Source organism: Petaurus breviceps, unplaced genomic scaffold (assembly GCF_028583685.1).
Source record: "Petaurus breviceps papuanus isolate PSGF00001 unplaced genomic scaffold, PetGlider_PUasm1.0 164, whole genome shotgun sequence".
In the NCBI taxonomy this organism is placed as follows: Eukaryota; Metazoa; Chordata; class Mammalia; order Diprotodontia; family Petauridae; genus Petaurus; species Petaurus breviceps.
In genome coordinates, this window is record NW_027185735.1 from 11,399,153 (window position 1) to 11,423,324 (window position 24,172).

The 24,172-nt window shown below is 34.8% G+C and overlaps 1 protein-coding gene across 1 annotated transcript in view; it reads right to left on the reverse strand.

The window, feature by feature from the left end:
* Positions 1-24,172, reverse strand: part of SOS2 (SOS Ras/Rho guanine nucleotide exchange factor 2) — a 109,509-nt gene that overhangs the window by 48,844 nt on the left and 36,493 nt on the right. The window contains exons 4-7 of the mRNA XM_069082324.1: positions 23,155-23,319; positions 14,113-14,316; positions 10,795-10,938; positions 8,459-8,569 (exon numbers count right to left, since the gene is read on the reverse strand). Of these exons, the coding sequence (XP_068938425.1) occupies positions 8,459-8,569; positions 10,795-10,938; positions 14,113-14,316; positions 23,155-23,319 (624 nt within the window). The remainder of the gene's footprint in view (positions 1-8,458; positions 8,570-10,794; positions 10,939-14,112; positions 14,317-23,154; positions 23,320-24,172) is intronic.

The following is a 24,172-nucleotide window of genomic DNA, read 5'->3' on the forward strand; positions in this document are numbered from 1 at the left end:
TAACTTTTTTCTACATTCAAGTCATTCTGGGACCAAATCATATTGAGATCAAAATAAAACTCTAAATAAGTTGAAAAGTGGAGAATTTTCTATCTAATAGCTGCTGTGAGAACAGTCAAGATTTATAACACAGGTACTAGACTTGGAGTTAGAAGACCTGGGTTGAAGTCATCACTAGGCCATTTAATAAACATATGACTAAGTCACATAACCCACTAACCTCAAGCTCTTCCTCTATAAAATGTAGATAATAAAACATGTATTCTTATCTCACAGATATACGGGAAAGTGCATTATAAAACTTAAAAGCACTATATAAATGCGCCATTATTCATGTAAGCAGGTACTATAAGCGCAATTTGACTAATATGCACATTTGAATTTTGACGTATACAAAACATCTTCGAAGTTTAGTGAGAATTGATAAGGAGACTTCTAAATTAGATGATGAGATTTTTTTTTGTTTTTAAAATATAAATTGTGACTTCCAACAAAAATAACAAGCATGCAAGATGAAACAAAAAATGCTAAGATTAAAAATATGGAAATGAGAGAAGAATGGGAGATTTATATGAACTGATACAAAGTGAAGTAAGTAGAACCAAGAACACAAAATATATAATGAAAACAATGTAAACGGGGATGAAACTAAAATTGAATGCCATGTAATTACAATTGTTAAGCTAGCCACTTTTTTTCAAAGAGGTACAATATTGTATATATGTGAAAGATCTGACTGATGTATTGGTTAACTTTCCATTACAATATTTGTTACTCTAAAAATATAATATAGTCGCTGACATTGGTATTTATCAAAGATTATGAAAATGGAATTTGATAATGAGAGAAAGATTACAGAAAAAGAGATTTCTCTGTTATCTAATAAAAAAGGATAGAGGCTCAGAGTTAATTAATAAAGGAAGTATTTTCTGTTATTTTGGAAATCAGAATTTCCAAATTTCTAATTTTACCACTTATTTCTTCATTGCCTTTAAGTCTACTGAAAGAATTAGTAGGGTATCATGTCATTAGCAGGCTAAGGTGTTGGAGTTTTATAGGTTTGTTCCTGATAGTATCCTATCAGAGAAATACTGCTTAGGATCCTTATACCTTGCATGTCACATGGACTGCTACAAATGACTCTTCTTGTGGAATTTTTAAAAATAGCAATTGGAGAAATAATTGGGAAGCACCTATCCATAAAAGCAGTAGAGTAAAAGTACTGTTACTAGTTAGATTTTCACTGAATCAAAAGAAGAGGGAAATAGAAAGTTCATTTACTAAACTATCTTGCACTGTATTATAATTCCTATCTAATTACAGTATGCTCAAAATTCTTTTTTATCAGAGTTTTGCTCATCACTCATGGTTTTTTTCTATATTCAGGTAATTAAAGCACTGATTATATTTATATATTAGAACATTTCACCCAGAACTTCAAAGTTTAATAAACAGTAAGGGCTTAATAAATATGTTAAATTTGAACTGAAATTAAATTTTGAATTCCAAAATAATTCTTACCCTTGAAAAATTCCTCCCCATTCCCATAGTTTCATCCCTACTCCTCCCTAAAACCTTCATTCAGAGATTTCCAAACCACATGGCTTATACTCTGGTCTTTCTCCCACCACCAGACCTTGAACTGCTTTGCATAGGACCTTACGCTCTGGTACATAACCTTTCACTTTATCTTGCCCTAAAGCACTTCCTGGACATTTTTCCAGACTATGCTCTTCTCTGCTTCTTTCTACCTCTAGGCAGTCTTTATGTGGAATTCTAAATTTTTCTTTCTCCCTCTCCTCCTTCCCCCCCCTCCCTCTTTCTAAAATGGTAGGCAATTTGATATAGATCCTACATGTGCTATCATGTCAAACATATTTCCATATTAGTCACAGTTGTGAAAGAAGAAACAGAACAAAAGGAAAAGAAAAACACAAAAAAGAATTGAGTGAAAAAAGTTGCTTCAATCTACATTCAGAGTCCATCAGTTCATTATCTGGATATGGATAGCATTTTTCTTCTTGAGTCCTTTTTAACTGACTAGGATTGTGTTGCTGAGAAGAGCTTAGTCATTAATAGGTGATCATCACACAATGTTGCTGATACTGTGTACAGTGTTTTCCTGGATCTGCTCATTTCACTTTGCATCAGTTCATATATGTCTTTCCAGGTTTTTCTGAAATCTGCCTGTTCATCATTTCTTATTGCACAATAGTATTCCATTACATTCATATACCACAGTTTGTTCAGCCATTCCCTAAACGATGGGTATCCCCTCAATTTCTAATATTTCACCACCATGAAAAAAGCTGCTATAAATATTCTTGTACACCTAGATCCTTTTTCCTTTTTATCATCTCTTTGAGATACAAACCTAGTAGTGTCATTGCTGGATCAAAGAATATACATTTTGGTGGCCCTTTGGGCATAATTCCAAATGGCTCTCCAGAATAGCTTAATCAGTTCACAACTCCACCAACAATGCATTAGTGTCCTAATTTTCCCACATCCTTTCCAACATTTATCATTTTCCTTTTTTGTCATATTAGCCAATCTGATAGGTGTGAAGTACCTCAGAGTTGTTTTAATTTGCATTTCTCTAATCAAAAGTGATTTAGAGCACTTCTTCACGTGCCTATACATAGCTTTGATTAACTGTCTGTTCATATCTTATTTTTAATTTTTGCTTTTTTTTTTTGGAGGGGAGAGGGGAGGGCAATTGGGGTTAAGTGACTTGCCCGCCCAGCTAGTTTTTGTGTTAAGTGTCTGAGGCCGGATTTGACCCCAGGTCTTCCTGACTCCAGGGCTGGTGTTTTATTCACTGTGCCACCTAGCAGCCCCCTGTTCATATCTTTTGACCATTTATCAATTGGGGAATGGCTTATATTCTTACAAACTCAGTTCTCATTTGAGAAATGAGACCTTTTATCAGAGACACTTGTAAAGACTGTTTCCCAGGTTTTTGCTTTCTTTCTAATCCTGATTGTACTGGTTTTGTTTATGCAAGAGTTTTTAATTTAACAATCAAAATTATCTATTTCACATTTCATAATGTTCTCTATCTCTTGTTTGGCCATGAACCTGTAACTCACTTAACTTTTCCTTTAAGAATTTGGATGCTATACTACTTACTGCATGTATGTTTAGTATTGATATTATTTCATTGTCTACAGTACCTTTTAGCAAGATTTAGTTTCCTTTCTTATCTCTTTTAATTAGGTCTATTTTTGCTTTTGCTTTGACTAAGATAAGGACTGCTACTTTTTTTTTTACATAATAGATTCTGCTCCAGCCCTTTACCTTTATTCTGTGTCTATCTGCTTCAAGTGTGTTTCCGGTAAACAACATATTGTAGGATTTTGGTTTTTGATCCACTCTGTTATTGATTTCCATTTTATGGAAGAGTTCATCCTGTTCACATTCACAGTTATGATTACTGTGTATTTTCCTCCATCCTATTTTTCCTCCTGGTTGTCCTCTCTCCTTTCACCCATTCTCTCCTCATCAGTGTTTTGCTTCTGTCTACCACCTCCCTTAGTCTGCCCTCTCTTCTGTCAGTCCCCTCCCCCCTTTTACTTAATCTCTTCCCCTCGTACTCCCCTGTTAGGTAACATAGATTTCTACATTCAACTGATTGTGTATATTATTCCCTTTTTCAGCCAATACTGATAAGTAAGGTTCAAGTGATGCCCATCACCCACCCTCCCATCTTCCCCTTTATTGTAATAGTTCTTATGTACCTCTTCATGGGAAATAATTTACCCTATCCTACCTCTCCCTTCCTTCTGCACCCAGTATATTCCTCTTTCTCATTCCTTACTTATTTTTTTTATGTCATTCCCTTAAATTCACCTTATACCCATACCCTCTGTCTATATATATATATATATATATATATATATATATATATATATATATATATTCCTTCTAGCTGCATTATTAGTGGTACAATTTTTAAGAATTGCAACTATCATCTTCCTACATATGGATATAAATGATTTATCTCCATTGAATCCCTTATGTTTTCTTTTCCCTTTCAGCTTCTATTGGGTCTTTATATTGGAGATGAAATTTTTTGTTTAATTCTGGTCTTCTCCTTATGAAAGTTTGAAATCCTTCTATTTCACTGAATGACCATTTTTTCCTCTTAAGTATTATACTTAATTTCACCAAGTAGGTGATTCTTGGTTGTAAGTCCTGGCTCCTTTGCCTTCCAGAATATCATGTTCCATGACTTCCTGTCCTTCAAGGTTACAGCTGTTAAGTCCTATGTAGTCCTTCCTTAGTCTTTTTTCAAACACATTTCACTATTCACATTACTAAACTGTTCTTCCATTATCACCACCCAAAAAGATCCTCCTCTTTTAAAGTTAATTTCATTTGTTTACATTATCATCATCTATGAACCTCTGGAATAGCAGTGTCATTGATGGAGAAATGCAAACCAAAACAACTTTGAGTTACCACTCATATCTATCAGATTGGCTAATATGAAAGAAAAAGAAAATGGTAAACGTTGAAGGAGATAGAGGAAAATTTTGGACACTAATGCACTTGGTAGAGTTATGGACTGATCCAACCATTATGAAGAGCAATTTGGAATTATGCCCAAAGGGCAATCAAATTGTGCATATCCACTGATCCAGCAATACCACTACTAGGCCTGTATCCCAAAGAGATCTCCCCCAAAAGGGAAAGGACCAATTTGTACAAAATATTTATAGCAGCTCTTTCTGTAGTAGCAAAAACCTGGAAATTGAGGGGATGTCTATCAACTGCAGAATGGCTAAACAAGTTGAGGTATATGCTTGTAATGGAATATTACTGTGCTAAAGGAAATGATGAGTAGGCTGCTTTCAGAAAAACCTGGAAAGATTTCTATGAACTGAGGCAAGATGAAGTGAGCAAAACCAGGAGAACATTATACACAATAATAGCAATATGTATAATGATCAACTGTAAATGACTTGGCTATTCTCAGCAATACAATGACCTAACAATTCCAAGATTCATGATGAAAAATGATTATCCACCTCCAGAGAAAATGATGGAGTCTTGAATGCAGATCAAAGCATACTATTTTTCATTTTCTGTATTTTTGTGGGTTTCTTTTTCTTTGGGTCTATGTCTTCTTTAGCAACATGTCTAATATAGTAATACATTTTGTATGATTGAACATATCTAACCTATGTCAAATTGCTTACCATCTCAGGAAGAGGGGGAAGTGAGAGAGGGAGAGGGAAAATTTGTAACTCAAAATTTTTTTAAATGAATGTTAAAAATAGTCTTTACATGTAACTAGGGAAAAATAAAATAAAATCCCTCCAAAAAATAATAGAATGGCAGTATCAAATTCAATTAGAAACACGGGACACTAATGCATACATATAGCACATTGGGCCACATACTTAGTTTTAAAATGTATCTATATTTTATTGTATTTTTATTCTGTTAGATATTTTCAAGTTGCATTTTAATTAGGTTTAGGTCATACTCAGGAGTGTTGTGGGCCATGTGTTTGATATCTCTGCTCTACTTTCACTTTTACTTTTCTCAATGATTTCAACATCTGGTTTACTCACTATAAGAGCTTTGGCTTTGGAGTCAGGGGCCCCTGAGTCAAATTCCAGCTTTGATTTTTATCTGTGTGACCCTGGGCAGGTCAGTTAACACTTCTGGGTCTCAGTTCCTTCAAGTGTACAATCAAGTGACCGCACCAGATAACTGAAGCTCTATACCTCAGAAACATCAACATCCATATCCTCATGGCTCCTTAACTCCCCAAACCTCTATCTCTATTCTACAATAACAACCTACCAGTGCTGTTGTTTATTAGATGTATCATCTTTAGAAACTAATATCCTGAACTCAAATATCCATATATGTTAAAATCTCTTATAGTTCAACTCTCCCACTTCTTCATTTGTACTGAACTTGTTCTTCATCAAGTTTTATTAGAGATATGGAAAGAAAGATCATTTTCTTATTGAGACATTACTCCACCTTGAACCCCCAAATTCAGTCAATTAATTCCTCTACAATCCTTCTTAAATACATTTTCTCCTCTCCATTTTCTATTCAAATAAATTTAACAAACATTACTTAAGAGCCTCCTAATGACAAAGCACTAAGGCTACCAAAAGAAAAGTGAAAACAGTATTTGCCCTGAAGAAACTAAGGCTTCAAAGAAGAAAATGTGAAGAGGGTATACATCCAAGAGATGCAAAGTCACAAAAGCAAAAGATGGAACATTATATAAAGCAAGCTAGTAAGTTAGTTTGACTAGAATAGAGAATATAGAAAGGAGAATAAAATGAAATAAGATTGAAAAGGTAATAGAAGTTAGAACATGAAATGATTTTTTCCTCCTTGGAAGTCTTACAATTCCTTGTATTTCTTTTATGATAATACTTATATTCAGCTGTGTACCACAGCTATTTTTGGTAGAATAATGAAAGGAGAGAGGGATTGAGGGAGAGAGGGAGGAAAGAAGAAAGGAAGGAAGGATCCCTGTCCTCAGGGAGTTTACATTCTATGGGGGGGGGGGAATCATACAGTAAAAAATACAAAATAAATAAAAGGGTGGAAGTACTAACGACTAAGAAAATCAGGAAAGGTCTCTTGGAAGAGATAGCATTTCAGTTATCGGTAAAGAAAGTTAAGAGTTCCAAAAGATAGAGGGTGAGGAGGGAAAGCTTTGAGTGGGCTATATTCCCCAAGCACGAAGAACAGCTCATCAAAGGAAAGGACACAGAAGATGGAACATTATATATGGGAACAGAAAGTAGTACAATTTGGCTAAATCATAAAATGAACGAGAATGGGGAGAAGAGGGGAGGTTATCACACTGGAAAGACTGACTAGAGATAGATGGTCATATACTTAACTGCCTAAAAGAGGAGTTTGTATTTGAAATTAGATGCAACAGGGCACCACTGATCTTCTTCAACAGGGAAGAGAGATGGACAGAACTGTGCTTTAAGAATATCAAGTTGGCAGTTTGTGAAAGATTAGGATTAGAGAGGGGAAAGGCTAGATACAACAAAACCAAATGAGAAGCCATTGAAATAGTCTGGGTGTTGCAACAGATAGGTGGTAAAGGTCTAAATTAGAATGTGAATAAAGAAAAAGCGACAAATAAGAGATATGTTGTGGAAGTAGAATTAAAAGAACTTGGCAACTGATGAGCTCTGGTGAGTGGGGGAAAGTGAAAAGTTGAGGATGACTCCAAGATTGGGAACCTGGGTGACTTAAAGGATGGTAGTGCCCTAGACAAAAATAAGGAAGTTGAGAGGAGGGATGGGTTTTGGTGAAAGATAGCAAGTTCTGTTTTGGACATGTATCTCTTTCAGTTACTAAATTTTACTAAATCAGTAGTATTAGCAGTGAAAAGTTTAAATATTCAAATATACTAGATAAAAAGGATGAAAATTCCTAATGAAGAGAAAATTTGTGGCATTTTCACTATCTGTATGCTTTTAATAACTGTCAAGATCATGACAACATATTGTACATGTGAATATTTTCTTTCATGATGTGTATGTGCACAAAGAATATTCACTGATGAAGGCAGGCAGGCTAATAACTGCAATCTTCTGCATTTACTTGATAACTCAAATGATCTTGTAGTCATAAGAATTGGAACCCTTAAGCCAACCCCAAAGTCTTAATTCAATCAAACCTGGAGCCTTCTCTTCCTTGCCTCTTTTAATTCTCAAAGGTGCCAGTATGTTCCTCAATGTTGCTGTCAGCCTAAGTACACTGCCAACAGATTTCATATATAGTAACATATGTACCAATAAGTGACCAGCCTAACTGTATAACTTCTTCCATTATGCCCCTGTGACAGCCATACATTGAGTGATCAGTTACTCTTCCATAGGAAGGTGTGAAAGTTGCTTGATTCCTACCAGAATTGCATTGTATATGTAATGATCATGTATATAAATTTTATATGTACAATAATTTCCCATTTTATATGTCAGGTAAATATTTGTAAGAGTAGGGGCAGCTAGATGGTGTAGTGAACAGAGCACCAGCCCTGGAGTCAGAAGGACCTGAGTTTAAATCTGACCTCAGATACTTAACATTTACTAGATGTGTGACCTTGGGCAAGTCCCTTAACCCCAATTGTCCAGCCTTCCCTCCTCTAAAAAATAATAATAATTTGTAAGAGTTATACTTACACAAATGAAATTATTATAATAAATACTAATATATTTTTTCATGTTTCATTGCCTGAATAAAAACCGTTTATCACTATTAAAAAAAATAGTCAAGGAAACCACTTCAAAAAAGTCAACATTATTACTATCGTAATTTTTTCTCTCTTAGATGTGGCTAGTTTCTAAAACAGGAATACCATATACCTCATTCACTTTCATCTTATCAAATGAGTTTGGGAGGCCAATTATCATGCCACCAAGTATGGAAAAGTAATGTTTGAATTTAAATTTACCTGAAAATGTAGAGAAACAGCAGGTTTGGCCATCAAAGTATTGAAACGCTCATGGAATTGTGGTGAAAGAATATCCTGCGACAAGGTTTCATATGGATCAAATGCTTGTTCCTTAAAAAAAGTTTTTGGAAAGTAAAACAAGTTTTAGTATACACAGTTACAGATAGAAGCACTTTCATTTTCAGTATTACATTGGTACAATTTGCTCCAAAGACCAGACAGTGCAGTAGATAAGGGTGCTGGGCCTGGAATCAGGAAGACCTGAGTTCAAATATCTGTTTTTCTGTAACATGGGGATAATGATAATAATAGCACCACCTGCCTCCAAGGGTTGTTGTGAGGATCAAATGAGATGATTTTTGTAAATATGCTTAGTATAGTAGGTGTTATATTATTAGGTCTTCAACTAGGTCTTGATTTTTTGCTCTCTAAATTGCAAGGGTAAATACCAAATATAACTTACCTATAACTCCATGTGTATACCTTCAAAGGAATTTAAACAGTGCATTTAAGCCTGGGAGTTCATACTGTCTTGACTACTGTCATCTCAAAATATGTGGGTAACATTGTGGCCCCAAGTAGCAAACTATGATCTCTATGTATGTATATATGCATGTGTCTATTACAGTCGGGTTCAGTTGTGTCCAACTCTTCATGACACCTTGGGGTTTTATTGGCAAAGATGGTGGAGTATTTTGCTATTTCTTTCTCCAGTTCATTTTACATATAAGGAAACTGAGACAAATAGGGTTAAGTGCCCTGCCCAGGGCCACAACTGGTAAGAGTCTGAGACTGAACTTGAACTCAGGTCTTCCCAACTCCACGCTAGGTGCTCCATCTACTGCACCACCTAGTTACCCCTATATACCATATGTCTAAATGTATATACCATGTCTAAATATATGCATAAATGTACATATATGCACACACATAAAAAATATTTTGGAGGAAGAGGCAAATGAAAAGAGTGCCAATAAGCAAAAGGAAAGCAAATCTGAAATTGTGGTCTGAAGATGTTTTTTAAAAATCTACTATTTCAAGTTGAATTCTAACCCTTAGGTGCAATAAATTTTCTTAAGGGACAGCTAGGTGGCACAATGGATACAGCATGAGCCCTGGAGTTAGGGAAGCCTGAGTTAAAAATCTGGCCTGAGATACTTACTAGTTGTAGGACTCTGGGAAGGAAGGAGGGAAGGAAGGAAGGAGGGAAGGAGGGAAGGAAGGAAGGAAGGAAGGAAGGAAGGAAGGAAGGAAGGAAGGGAGGAAGGAAGGAAGGAAGGAAGGAAGGAAGGAAGGAAGGAAGGAAGGAAGGAAGGAAGAGAGAAAAAGAAAGAGAGAAAGAAAGAGAGAAAGGAGAAAGAGAAAGGAAGGAAGGAAGAAAGAAAGAGAAAGGAAGAGAGAGAAAAGTAAGGAAGAAAGAGAATTTTCTTACATAGCTATATGAAATTTGAAGTAATATAGCTATATGAAAAGAAAGAAGAAAAGAGAGAAAAAGAGAGAGAGAAAAAAAGTAAGGAAGAAAGAGAATTTTCTTACATAGCTATATGAAATAACAGTGCTTTATCTATGGCATACTTTTCAAAAATGTTAAGATATGTTAATATATGAATGAGCATTAATAAGGCAGTCTACATAGTTTACATTCAAATTTATACCAAATTTTTATCCCCTAAAAAGTATGTTGGTTTAAGATAACTGTTCAGTGCTTATTCCTTTGAAACTTCAAGGATGATTTCTGATCAATTTGTAATTTCATCACCTGAAATGTTTACTTGGACCACTTTAAGTCTACATTATTATCTTTTAAAACGACAAACTGTTAATATGTTTGACAAACCATAAAGATGCAGGAATTCAAGATAGCAAATACACTAATAAGAATAGAACTGAGAATTTCAGATAGCCAGCAAATGATTAACAATATCAGTTTCCTTAACTAAAAAGTGAGTTAATAAAAATAATCCATTTTATCAGACTAATGTTGAATGAAGACAGACACCTGAGAATATCTTTTACATTAAGTATATGATACTTTACTGATTCCAGAACTCCAATACCTTTATTAGCACACTATACAGGTGCAGCAAATACATTACTTCAAAAAGTTATTCACATAAAATTAATATGAAGTAATTTGAAATAAACTGTTAAGCAGAAATACAGCACAGTACAGTAAGTAAAATATGCAATGATTTCAGCTTACTGACTTAAAGAAAACTAAGTATCCTTATAATAGAAAATATCTTCTCATTTGGGGCAGATAACCAAATAATATGCAGCTTAGCAAGCAATTTAAATATTTTAAAGAGAATATAAATATAATTTTATAAACTTACTTCTGCTAGATCCTCAAAACAGCTTCCAGCTAAGGGATGAGGACTGCTTTCATCAGTCATTTCAACTGTGTCTTCAATCAAGCCTAAAAGCTTTACAGTCAGTTCATGAATATCTAAAATGTTGCTGAATATCCCTTCAATATCCTAAAGAAAATAAAAATGAAAGTATCTGAAGCTAAAAACTATGCTAATAAGTTATTGAATAAAAATATTCTTACATAAGTTAAAGATGGAAAATAATGCATATCTAAGAAATCATGTTAATATTTTACAAGAAAGTTCCCACAAGATAAGCCTTGAAATTCTACATAAAAGAGGCTATATTAAAATAGCTTATAAGGGGCGGCCAGGTGGCTCAGCAAGTAAGAGCACTGGCTCCAGTGTTGGGACGACCTGGAGATCAAATCCCGGGCTCAGACACTCAGCACCACACCCAGAAATAACTGGCCGTGTAACCTTGAGCAAGTTACCTAACCCCGATTGCTTAAAAAAAAAATATATATATATATATATAATAGCTTATAAAATAGTTTATAAGGTGGGGAGTTGGGAGAGGAGAAGGTAGGGATAAAACATATAAAACTGAAGTCAATCAGTAAGAAGGAAGGAAAACACAATCCTCTCTGTCACAAGACAGAAAAGCAATACATGTTGTACTAACAGACCATTAAGAACTTTAATTGTGAGCTGATGGTTGGTTTTCATAATGAATAAATAAATTTTGAGTCCCAAGGCCTCTGTACAACAAAATAAGATTTACATTTATCTATTAAGGTAATGGACAAACTATTTACCCTGGAGGCATAAATATAATATATTTACTTGGGTAAAATAGGACCCTCAGAATGGTAAACTGGGATCAATTTTGCTCAGCAAAAAAAAAAAAAAAATCCCTTTATTTGACAAATCAATGTCATCACCTACAGAGGAAAAAAATCAAGCGCTTTATAGATGCTAATGGTAAAAGCGGTAAAACTGATGACCTGGGGGCGGCCAGGTAGCACAGTAAGTAAGAGCACTGGCCCCAGTGTTGGGACGACCTAGGGATCAAATCCGGGCTCAGACACTTAGCATCCACCCAGAAACACCTAGCCGTGTAACCTTGAGCAAGTTACTTAACCCCAATTGCTTAAAAAAAAAAAAAACTGATGACCTGAGCCAATGAAATTATCTGCTTTCTTTCCTAGATACTATTCTATATACAACCCATTACATTTTGCATAAATAAAAAGTATAATAGACTTTTTAGTCCAGAGATATGGGTTCTAGTCCAACCTCTGGCAGTAATCTGAAGTCACAATTTTTATATCTCATGTTCTTCATCTACAAAAATAATAATACCTGTCCTATGAAAATCATATCAAATGGCAGATACTCTAAAATTTTGAAGATACATAATATCCAATACTCAAATGGAGCTGTGATTTCACAGTTGTCAGCATTCCCTCCAATAATGCAGACTGAAATCTGTGCAATCCAGGTAATTCTTGTCCATACTCTTTGAAAAGTTCACCACAGGGGATCCAACCAACATTCTGAGAACTTTCCTCAATTTCATTGACATTAAGAGGATGTCAGTGGAATATATATTGTCCATCAATTTTCCTGTGCTCTTATAACATCAGTATCATTGTTTTCGTTCTTTTTTTTTTTTGGCAATAGCTTTTTTCTCTAGTTCTCCTTTCTAATTCCATTTGTAACTGATGTGCTGCAGCCTCTTCATATCCACTATACACCTCTAAAATGCCATATTAGAAAGGCAGAAGAACAGATCTTTAAAAGAAAACGATAATGGGTGCCATGGGGGTCATGAAGAGTAGAACACAACTTGTTTTGAATTGTTTGGAAACTGGCGTTCCATAACTTGTAATCATAAAACTCTGATAGACTATTTGTGTTCCAAAAACAGGCCTTTATTTCAGGGAAAATTTTATGGCCACTTCTCAAAGGCAAACCAGCTTGCTTGCTTTCTTCCTATTCAGCTCTAGGACTGACTCACCATTACCCTGTAACATCTATCTAAGATAACTGCCTAATAGTCAGGACATCAGGCATTCTTCCTCTGCTTGGGAATGTGTGAGAATTTGGTACAATCTGCATGTCTTCTGCAAACAGGTACATGAAGAGGACTTCACCATTTACAGGAAATATATCTACAATCTGCATTTGTTTTGGAACTCATCTTTGACAGTGGGAAACATATTCTAGTCAAGTTTGGTTCTTTTCTATGTTTGCTCTTTTCAGGGACATTTCCACCTCTTTTATTAACATAGCTGGGGTTGTAAAGATAGAATCCACTATCTTTGTTAATAAAAAGAATGTTATAAAATGTCTGCTTATTTCTTCTTCTTACAATCTCACCCTTACACGCCTTCAGAATGAGCTTGCTTAGTTTGCCACACTTTCTTTAAACCAGCTTTACCCTCCAGGAGTTCCCTGTTTTGTGAGGCACTACTGCTGCTCACAATCATTCACTATTCTAAGTTTTTACAAATAAGTTTGTATTCTAAACTCATTTTGTTGGTTATCATATCCTTTAACTTGGCGTGTAAAATATCAGTATAATGATCTGGTGGGGAGTTAAAAAAAAACATTTTTAAACTAAGCAAATAAATGCATTACAGAAAAAAAATAAGGTCTACCAAAACAGCTTAGAATATCATCTGCTTGATTTCTTCAGAGCTTAAGAAAAAAAGACTAAGAAAATTTGTTTGGCTCTTTAGTGTTTATTTAGCCAATACTATCTAAGTATCACTCCCTTTTCACACAAGAAATTACACATTTTGGAGGAAACGATAAACAGGTAGAGTAGCAAAGAAAGCAATGAAAGAAAACACCAAAAACAAGAAATGCAGAACAGATCTTTAAAAGAAAAAGATAATGGGTTCCAGAAAGTAGAGGGGGAAAAAAAATGATACTTCTCCTTTCCCTTATAACATTTATTTGGAGACAAAGACATTCCCAGTCTATTATTTCTTCTCAGAAAAAGATCTCAATTCATCAGATTTTCTCCTAGAGTTCATGTTTGGGACATTCCTTTAATATAACATATGTACAGGCTCCCAGGAAATTACCCTGCTCACTTCAGAAAACCAATATCAGAGAAAACTTTCCGTCTTTCTAGTTTCCTCACTAATCTAATGTAGCATTTTAATATACTGGTGAAATAATTCAACTACTTTAAAAATCATACTAAGACTACAAAAAAGAACATTTTTGTTCTATACACATTGATTTTGAAGATATTTCATTATTCTAAGTTTTGTAACAAATTTTGAGATACAGAATATCAAAAGGCCTTCTAGGAATGGTACTTACAGAAGATGCAAACAGCTTTTTGTTTGAAAGGAAAGCCTCCCGAAACACTTTTATTATCAGATTTAATTCCCGTAGATATTGTCTTTCTTCAGCAATTTCAGTTCTGACTAAGTCATAGTAATTTAGTTCACCTGAAGAAAAGGATTCATCTTCACAGAGCGAAACCAAACCAATGTCATCCTGATCAAACATGTCCATTAAAACCTGATAAATACAAAATAGCATTTTACAAATGCCTATTACCAGTTTGGTTTAAATTAACTCAATGTTCTTCATAATCATCACATGAATAAATAATAAGAATGTATGGGGGTGGATAGGTAGCGCAGTGAATAGAGCACCGGCCCTGGAGTCAGGAGGACCTGAGTTCAAATCTAACCTTAGACACTTAACACAAAAACTAGCCATGTGACCTTGGGCAAGTCATTCAACTCCAACTGCCCTCCAAAAAGCAAAAAAGTAATGAGAAGAATGTACTATTATGTAAGTTAACTATTTTGAGAAAATAAAGAGCAAAAGTTTAAATCATAAGCCAAGACTATTGCAATATCCTCTTTCCAAGTCTTCCTACTCCATTCTCTCAATTCAACAAACATTTATTAAGCAATTACTTTGTGGCAAGACATTGTAAACTCTCTCCCTTCCTTCAATCCATTCCTTAAACGCTGATGACAGAATGTTTTTTCTAGGAAAAGTTAGTCTTCTGCTAAAAAAAAAATCTTCTAAGATTCCCTATGATCTGCCAAGTGCATACATATCAACAACAGGCATTTATTAAGCACTTACTGTGTGTCAGGCACCGTCTTAAAGAGCAGAGATACAAGTAAAGGCAAAAATACACTCCCTGACCTCAAGAAGCTTACATTCTAATGTGGAAAACAACACGCAAACAAGGTATTCACAGAGTAGATGAAAGTTCTCTAACAAAGGAAGACATTGGCAGCAGTAGGGGACTGGGAAGGGCCTCCTAAAAGAAGTAGGATTTAAGCTGTCTTTTTTTTTTTTTTAAGCAATTGGGGTTAAGTAACTTGCTCAAGGTTACACGGCCAGTTATTTCTGGGTGTGGTGCTAAGTATCTGAGCCCAGATTCGATCCCAGGTCATCCCGACACTGGGGCCAGTGCTCTTACTTGCTGAGCCACCTGGCCGCCCCTAAGTTAAGTCTTGAAGGAAATAAGAGACTCTAAAAAGTAAGTTTAAGGGGGTAGGATATTACAGGTATTTGGAATAGCTGATACAAAGGCATGAAGATGAGAGACAGTGTCATGTTTAAGGAGCTACAAGTAGGCCACTGTTGCTGGAATATAGAGTATTGAGAGGAAAGCATAAGAAGACTGAAAAGGCAGAAAGGTATACGGTTATGAAAAACTTTAAGTGAAAAAAATAAGGAAAAAACAACAACAACAAAAATACATGGGGAAAAAAAAGGAACCAAAATTGTGAGGATTCAAAGATATTATTCAAACCATTAGACAGCAACATTTCAAACTTAGGTGACTGGGAGGATGGTGGTTTCCTCTATAGTAAGAGGGAAAGTTGGGAAGAGAGGATGATTTGGATGGAAAGACTCTCCCAAAATCTGACTCTAACTCACCTTTCTGGCAAGATTTCACATTACGCCCTCTAGTTAACAAACTTCACTCTCCTCCTTCAGTAATTCTGCTCACTCCCTCTTACCTCTACCTGCAGAACTCCTGTACATTAGAAACCATCTCAAAGCCTGATGTCCCAGATCTTCCCCAATAGATCCTCACCCCCCACCCCATACTTTGTATAAAAATTCTCTAATGTATTCTTTAACATTGTACATTATTACTATGAGTTTAAGTCTTATCTCCATACTGAATATAAACAAGGACAGGGACTGTAATGTACCTAAACACTGTACTATTATTCCCAGTGCCTAATACAGTATTCCTTACACATAGTAGATACTTAATTTTTGTTGAACAACATTAGAATATTGTTGCTTTTGATTTTTACAGAGTAAAAGTTAGGTAAAGTTTAACCTTTCAAATAATCAAAACACAAAGTAAATCTGACCATGAAGACAGATGGCAGAACCCAACTGTATAATAAATCAAATATTACCAAGTCATGTTTGAATGAATAAAAAAATACATTTATTAAATACTAGTTTATCTCCTTTTGTTTTTTTAATTTTATTTTCAGCTCAAATTCACCTCAAATTCCTGACTCCCCCACTCCTATCCATTGATAAAGCAAGAAAAAGAAATCTACCTATAAACATGTATAGGAAAGCAAAATAAATTCCAACATTAACCATGTGGAAAAAAATAAATGCCTCAATTGCACAGAATCCATCAGCTCTTTATCTGGAGGATAATGGGAGGTTTCTTTAAGAGTCCTTCGGAATCCTAGCTGGTCACTGTGTTGGTCAGCATTCCTAAGTCTATAAAAGTTATTTGTCTTTATTGTTCCCCTGGCCTGTTCACTTTATTCTGCTTCAGGTCATACAAGTATTCTCAGGTTTCTCTGAAACCATCCCCTACATCATTTCTTACAGCACAATAGTATTCCATTAAATTTGTATACTATAACTTGTTCAGCAATCCTCTAACTGATAGGCACCACCTCAGTTTCCTATTCTCTGCCACCATGAAAAGATCTGCCATATATATATATATTAAACACTGGTCCTTTTCCTCTTTGGGTTATAGACTTACTAGCTACATCATTAGGTCAAAGGGTATGAACAGTTTAATAGCTTTTCAAGCACAGTTACAAATTGCTTTCCAAAAAAGTGGGACCAGTTCATACCTCCACCAACCATATGTTGATATACTTGTCTTCACATAGCCCTTATAGCTTTTTTATTTCACTTCCCCTTTTTGTCAACTTTGCCAATTTGATAGGTATGAGGTGGCACCACAGAGTTGTTTTAATTTGCAGTTCTCTAATTATTAGTGATTGAGGGAATTTTTCATATGTATATTGGTAGTTCAGATTTTTTCTTCTGAAGATTGCCTACTCATATAATTTGAGCATTTATAAACTGGGAAATGGTTCCTTTTAAAAAAAATAAAATTAATTCAGTTCCCTATATATCTTAAAAATGAGACCTTTATTAAAAAACTTTTTCTAAAGATTTTTTCCCAAATTTCCTGCTTCTCTTCTAATTTTAGTTGCCTTTGTGCAAAAGCTTTTTAATTTTATGCAATCAAAATTATTTACTTTATCTCCTGGTATTCTTTCTAGATCTTGGTCATGAATGCTTCCCCTATGGAAGGTAATTTCTTCCATGTACCTATAATTTATTTATGATACCACCCTTTATATAAATCATGTAGCCACCTGGAACATGTCTTGGTATGTAAAGTGTGAGAAGTTGATACATATACTATGACTATGTCATTTTTAACTGTAGCAAAATAATTAACTATAGTATCAATTTTACTTTGTCAATTTGACTAGGTTTTCAAAAGTACAAAACCAAGGGAATTCAAGAAATAAAGTTTTGAATACTTTGACGTCCCTTTAATATGATCATAAATTTGGAACAATAAAGGACCTTAGACATTATCTTAGCCTCTTTATTTAGACAATGTATCTGAAGCACAGAGAGGTCAACTGATCTGCCCAAAGTCACATTTATTCCTCTACATTAATGCATGTAACATTTATAGTAAGGGTTTGAGTTCAAAGGAGGAAAGAACAATCAACAAATACAATATACTTCATTAATAAGGGGCACTGCTAGGGAATAAAATGTTACAGCAACTGAAATTTGTAGATTATGAAAATTCACCATTTTAAAGGTCCACACTTTTATTTTATGGAAATCTTTCTAAAATGTATTTCAAACTTCCCTGCTTTCATAAACAAGAGCATAGTGAATAAACAGTTATTTTTGTGAAAAACCTATACAAAGAAACAGAATTGATCATTTTGCTAATTGTTCTTCCCTGCTTTATATTATTTAGGAATGTAGGAACAAGGAAAGGAGTCATTTTCACAGTTTTCTCTCCAACATATCTAGTAAAAAGGATTCAGATCAGGGGAATTTAACTTTTTTGTGCCATCTATCCTTTGACAGTCTGATAAAGCCTAGAAAAGGGGTCTGGTAAACTGCTTCTCAAAATAATGTTTTAAAATGCATAGACTAAAATATATAGAATTATAAAGGAGACCAATTGTATAATGGAAATGTAGTTGGCAAAAGACTTCTTAATGGATCTCCAATTTAGATCTAGTATAAATTTAGGGAAAGACTGAGTCAATCACCCCATCCTGATGCCTTTATTAGATGAGAACACATCTTAATTGAATCAGAGGTCTGAGCTAAGAGTAAAGAAAGCCTAAACATCTCCTTGAATTAATAAATCATAGACCAGGAGTAGGGAACCTGCCGCAGGTTCCCCACCCCTATCACAAACTGTAGAATAAATATGGGCAAAGTTATTGGTTAATTTAGATGTCTTTGAAAGCCACTGCATGAACTGAAATGATGCCCTTTATGTAGAGTGTTCTGACTGACTAAGGAAATCTAGTCATGTCCTGTGGGTTGTCTATAACCCAAAGGTATTATTTATAACCCAAGAGAATTAGTTTATTGGTAGAAGTTTCCAATAAAGCTCCTAAGAAGGGATCTCTTAGGGGAAAAGAAGTAGGAGGGGAGAGTCAGTCTGAGAACTGACTCTCATCGTTTCATCATTTCTGAAACTATAGAATAGAACCATATTATAATTACTACATGAATCTGGACAAAATATGGAACAGAAAAATCTCATTAACATTAACTACACATAATAGGAGTTAAAACCTCAGTGCTCAGAATAATTTTGTGCAGTAAGTCTAAGTAGTGATATAGCATGCAAGTATCATCTTCAAGTATTATGAGATGAGGCTGTCCTAAACTTTTAAAGAACAATTAGAAATCAATAAAGTTTTAAATTTCAAAGGAACTTTCGAGCTAATAGTACACTACACCTATGGATTCAAATTAAATTTCTTAAACCTAGGTCATTTCCTCATAGATACAGAAAAACAAAATCTGATGGGAGAGTAAAACTTTAATTTTAAAAAATGTTATTAAAAATAAACATTTAATTGTAAACAAAGTAGGTGCCCACCAATTAAGGAATGGCTAAATAGTTTATGGTATGTTAATTAAATTAATATGATAAATACAGAAAAGCACAGAAAAATTTGTATGAACTGATATAAACTGAAGAAAGCAGAACCAGAAAAAACAATATATACAATGACTACAATAATGGAAATGGAAATAACAATTAAACCTGAATGTTACAAAATTATAAAGATCAAAGGACCCCAAAGAAGAGATATGATAATCATCTTGGAAATCACACCAGTGTCAATACACCTCTCTCTCACTCTTTGAAGAGGTAGAGGTCTATGGAAGAGGAATTCTCTATCTAATATCAGATTTTTTCAATATGTTGGTTAATTTGTTGAATTGTTTTTTCTCTCTGTTTTATTCTTTGTCATAAGGAATGGCTCTTTGTGAAGGGAAAGGAGGGTTATACTGTAGGTAATGAAAAAAGGAAAAGATATAAATAAAAATTTATTCTAAAAATTAAGTTTAAAAAGAACTGTGAAAAGAAAAACAAACTTACAAATAAGGAAGGAAGGTATACCATGGGAAAGGGTGTTGGATTTGGAATCAGAGGACCTAAGAAAATCCTGATTTGACAGGATTTGTATGACCATAGGCAAGTCTCTTAACTTCTCTTCAATTCAGTGTCCTCACCTATAAAAAGCCTTTCTACTCTAGATCTATACATAACACAGGCTCTACAACTTCATGCCTTTGAAATGCTAGACAAATCACTTAATCTCTCTGGGCCACAGTTATACATTTGTAAAATGAGGAAGTTAGATTACATGGCCTCAGAGATCCCTTCCAGTTCTAAAGTTCTGATTTTCAAAGCGCAACAAAGCTTATTTGGTTATTCCCACAACAGTGGTAAACTACAAGGTCCAAGAAGAACAGTTTACTTGTACTTGTCCCCCAAGGCCCTACTTCCCTTGTGAAGGATTCCTGAGGACAAGCCCTGCTTCCCTTACTCCTCTGTTCACTTCTGTCCTTCTCCATTTGCCTCTTTGCTCTCCTCTCTTTCTCTCCTGTCTTGTAGCTTTTAAAATGTTATTATTATACTTGCTAAGTAGCTTCATTTTCCCTGTTCTTTTTCTTTTCTAAAACAGGTAAGAACTTTATTTATTCACTCACTAAAACAAAGTGAATTAAGTTAATTTTTAAATTGTGTGTAACCTTTATATTTTTCTGTTTTTAAATTTAATACTTTTCAATTAACAAAAATCTATTGTCTCTCCTTGTCACCTCTCCTTCCCCACTAGGGAGAAAAAAAAAACCCATGGAACTAACTATATGAGCCCCTCAAAAGCAGAAAGTTTCCCAATCTGACATAGAGTAAAAGTTTAATATAAGCAGCCCATAGAACCTATCCTATATTCCAACACCAACATTATAAAAAGATTTCCAGAATGACTACAAAATCAATTATGAAAAAGTAAAAGAAACCAGAATGTTAAATATAAAGCTGTGTGACCCTAGGCAAGTCAATTCATCTTTCTGATCCAGTCTCTTCAGAAGTAAAATTATTAGAACATAAGTACCTCCTACACCTCATATTTGTCTTTCATTTTGGCAGAAGACCATGACATTTGGGAGATGAAGCCATGACATGCAAGTGAATTTTTGGATTTAAGTAAGGGAGGGGAGCTGTGCAAAGCTACCACCTCACTTTCTCCTCTGAAGCCATCTGGATCCAGTGGCTAGATATGGATCAAGATACCTGGAGATGGCCCAGGATGCAGTGAGGGACCTTGACCTTTTCAAGCTAAGGTCTTTAACAGTTCTCAGTTTGACTGAGGCAGCACCTATTCCATGATTAAGGCTTAATAAGAAATGAGGCAAAGAATTATCTCTTTAAAAAAATTGATCTGGGAAGGGAAGACCCTCAGAGTTTCTGGCCAAAACAGAAAAACTGGTATTTACATTCATTCTAAGTCAATTAGGACCCAAACAATGACCAAGCAGGACTTGGCCTGGGACCTCTTTTTGGCCAATCAATGACAGCCCGAGTGACTTGGGATTAAGGCTGGTCTTCAAGAGAAAAAAATAAAAACAAAAAAAATTTTCAGACAATTTACATTCCTTTGGCAGAGCACCAACAGGTAAGAAGGGTGTTATACCATTTAGGGAGAGAAACAGAGAATAGAAGGGAGAGAACAAGAGAGGGAGAGAAGAAGGAAAGGAAAAAGGGATAGAAGAAGGAAAGGAGGGAGGGAGGAAGGAAGGGAAAAGAATGAAAGCCCTCCCTCACTTAAAACCAATTCACTTGCATGTCATGGCATCATCTCCCAGATGTCATAGTCCTCTTTGAGAATGAAGGACAAACAGTAACCTCTATGAGTAAAAAAGGAGCAGCCCACTGGGGACCAAACTTCCAGTTTGGCAATCCCTCATAATATTCTTATAAGGAAAGTATTTTGTAAATCTTAAATTGTTACCGAAATATGAAATATACTATCTATTAAAAGAAATAATTATGCTACAAATAAATTTAAAGAATTGTTTGTTCTTCACTATTTGACAAAAACTGCTGGGAAAACTAGAATATAGTATGGCAGAAACTGGGCATAGACCATTATCTAACACCATATACCAAAATCAAGTCTAAATGGGTTGCATGATCTAGGTATAAAGGTTGATACTGTAAGCAGTCTCGTAAAACAAGGAATAGTTTACCTGTCAGACTTGTGGAGAGGGAAAGACTTTATGACTAAACAAGAATTAGAGAACATTATAAAATATAAAATGGATAATTTTGACTACATGATATTGAAAAGCTTCTGTACAAACAAAGCCAAAGTAGCCAAGATTAAGAGGGAGGTAGGAAATTGGGAAAGAATCTTCACAACCTATGTCTCTGACAAAGAACTCATTTCTAAAATATACAGAGAATTGAGTCAAATTTATAAGAATACAAGTCATTCCCCAATTGATAAATGGTCAAAGGATATGAACAGGCAATTTTCAGAGAAAGAAATTAAAGATATCTATAAGCACATGAAGAAATGCTCTAAATCACTATTGAATAGAGAAATGCAAATCAAAACAACTCTGAGGTACCATATCTCACCAGTCAGATTGGATAAGATGACAAAACAGGAAAATGGCAAATGCTGGAAAGGATATGGGCAAATTGGAACACTAATGCATTGCTGGTGGAGTTGTGAACTGATCCAGCCTTTCTGGAGAGCAATCTGGAATTATGCCCAAAGGGCTATAAATACTTTCATATCCTTTGACCCAGCAATACCACTCCTAGGGTTAGATCCCTAAGAGGTCATAGAAGTGGAAGGAAGACCCATATGTACAAAAATGTTTATAGCAGCTCTTTTTGTGGTGGCAAAGAATTGGAAATTAAGGGGGTGCCCATCAATTGGGGAATGGCTAAACAAGTTGTGGTATATGCATGTTATGGAATACTATTGTGCTATAAGAAATGAGGAGCAGATGGTCTTCATATTTACCTGGAGAGGCTTATACAAACTGATGCTTAGTGAGAAGAGTAGAACCAGGAGAAATTTGTACACAATTACAGACACAACATATGTGTGATGACCAACTTTGATAGACTGGACTCTTCTCAGCAATGCAGTGATATAAGTCAATCCCAAAAGACTCATGATGGAGAGAAATATGTGAATCCAGAGAAAGAACTAGAAAGAACTGAGTTTATATCCAGGTGGAAGCAAAATACCTGATCTTTTTCCTTCTCTTGTTTGGTTTTATGTCCTCTTTACCATTTTTCATTCCATCCGATACAATCCATCTTTATAACCTGACTAATGTCTAATGTGAAAGTATTTACAGATCCTATACTTGACTATATGCCGCCATGGGAGGTAGGGGAGGGAGGGGGACAAAATGTGAAACTCAAGGAATTGTGGAATTGAATTCTGTAAACTAAAAGGAAACAAATTAATTTTTAAAAAAAATTAAATTAAAAAAATAATTGTTTGTTCTTACCTTATCTGCGCACATTGATACTTTAATGTCCTGCTGGGATATTTCATAATGTCTGATATTAAAAACATAATTACCAGCCAATTTCAGAATATCAGCTGAGATATACTCCAATACAGCCACGATATAAAGAGAGACGTGATAATCTACTTTATACCCTAAAACTTCCTGCATGGAAAAAATGACAAGAGGAAAAAAGATGCAATTGTTAATTTAAAAAAATAACATTCTACTAGGTAACAAATTCATTAAAATCATTATTTTATTTTGAATTTTATGAAATTTATGAAATTATTTATGAATTTCCCATCCAAAATAATACAGCCTTTGAAATTTCATTATACTGAAATTATTCCTAAAAGCTAAAGAATAAATTACAACATAAGATGAACAATGAAAGAATACATATTCCACAGACTCGTAATACAAGACAAGGATTCTCATTTATCCTTTGTTCCCCCAGAAGTCACTACACCTATGTCAACATCCCTTGATCATAAACTAATCTGTCAATCCATTCTGAACAAAAAAAGCCCTAAACTGGATTTCTCTTGGTGCTTCTGATTTCAGATCCAGAAACCTACCATCTAAGAACTATAGAAACTCAGTAACAACTTTCCAATTCATATAAGGTCATAGAAAGTCAAAGCAAAGTCTTTTGGCTTCTAATAATTACTTTTAAAAAAAAAGAATTTTATGGGGCGGCTAGGTGGCTCAGTGAGTAAGAGCGTTGGCCCCAGAGTCAGGAGGACCCAGGATCGGTTCCGGCCTTGGATACTTAACACCCACACAAAAAAACTGGCCGTGTAACCTTGGGCAAGTTACTTAACCCCAATTGCTTTAAAAAAAAAAAAAGAATTTTATTCTTTAGAAAAGAATTAGAGACCCTAGTGTGATATAAAATTTCTCATAATACCCATGAAAACCCAACTCATGACTAAGACATGAAAATGGTGGTATATACACCCTACCTACAACTGCCCTCTGCCTCTGAGCACCTTATTTATTTCTGTAAATATTC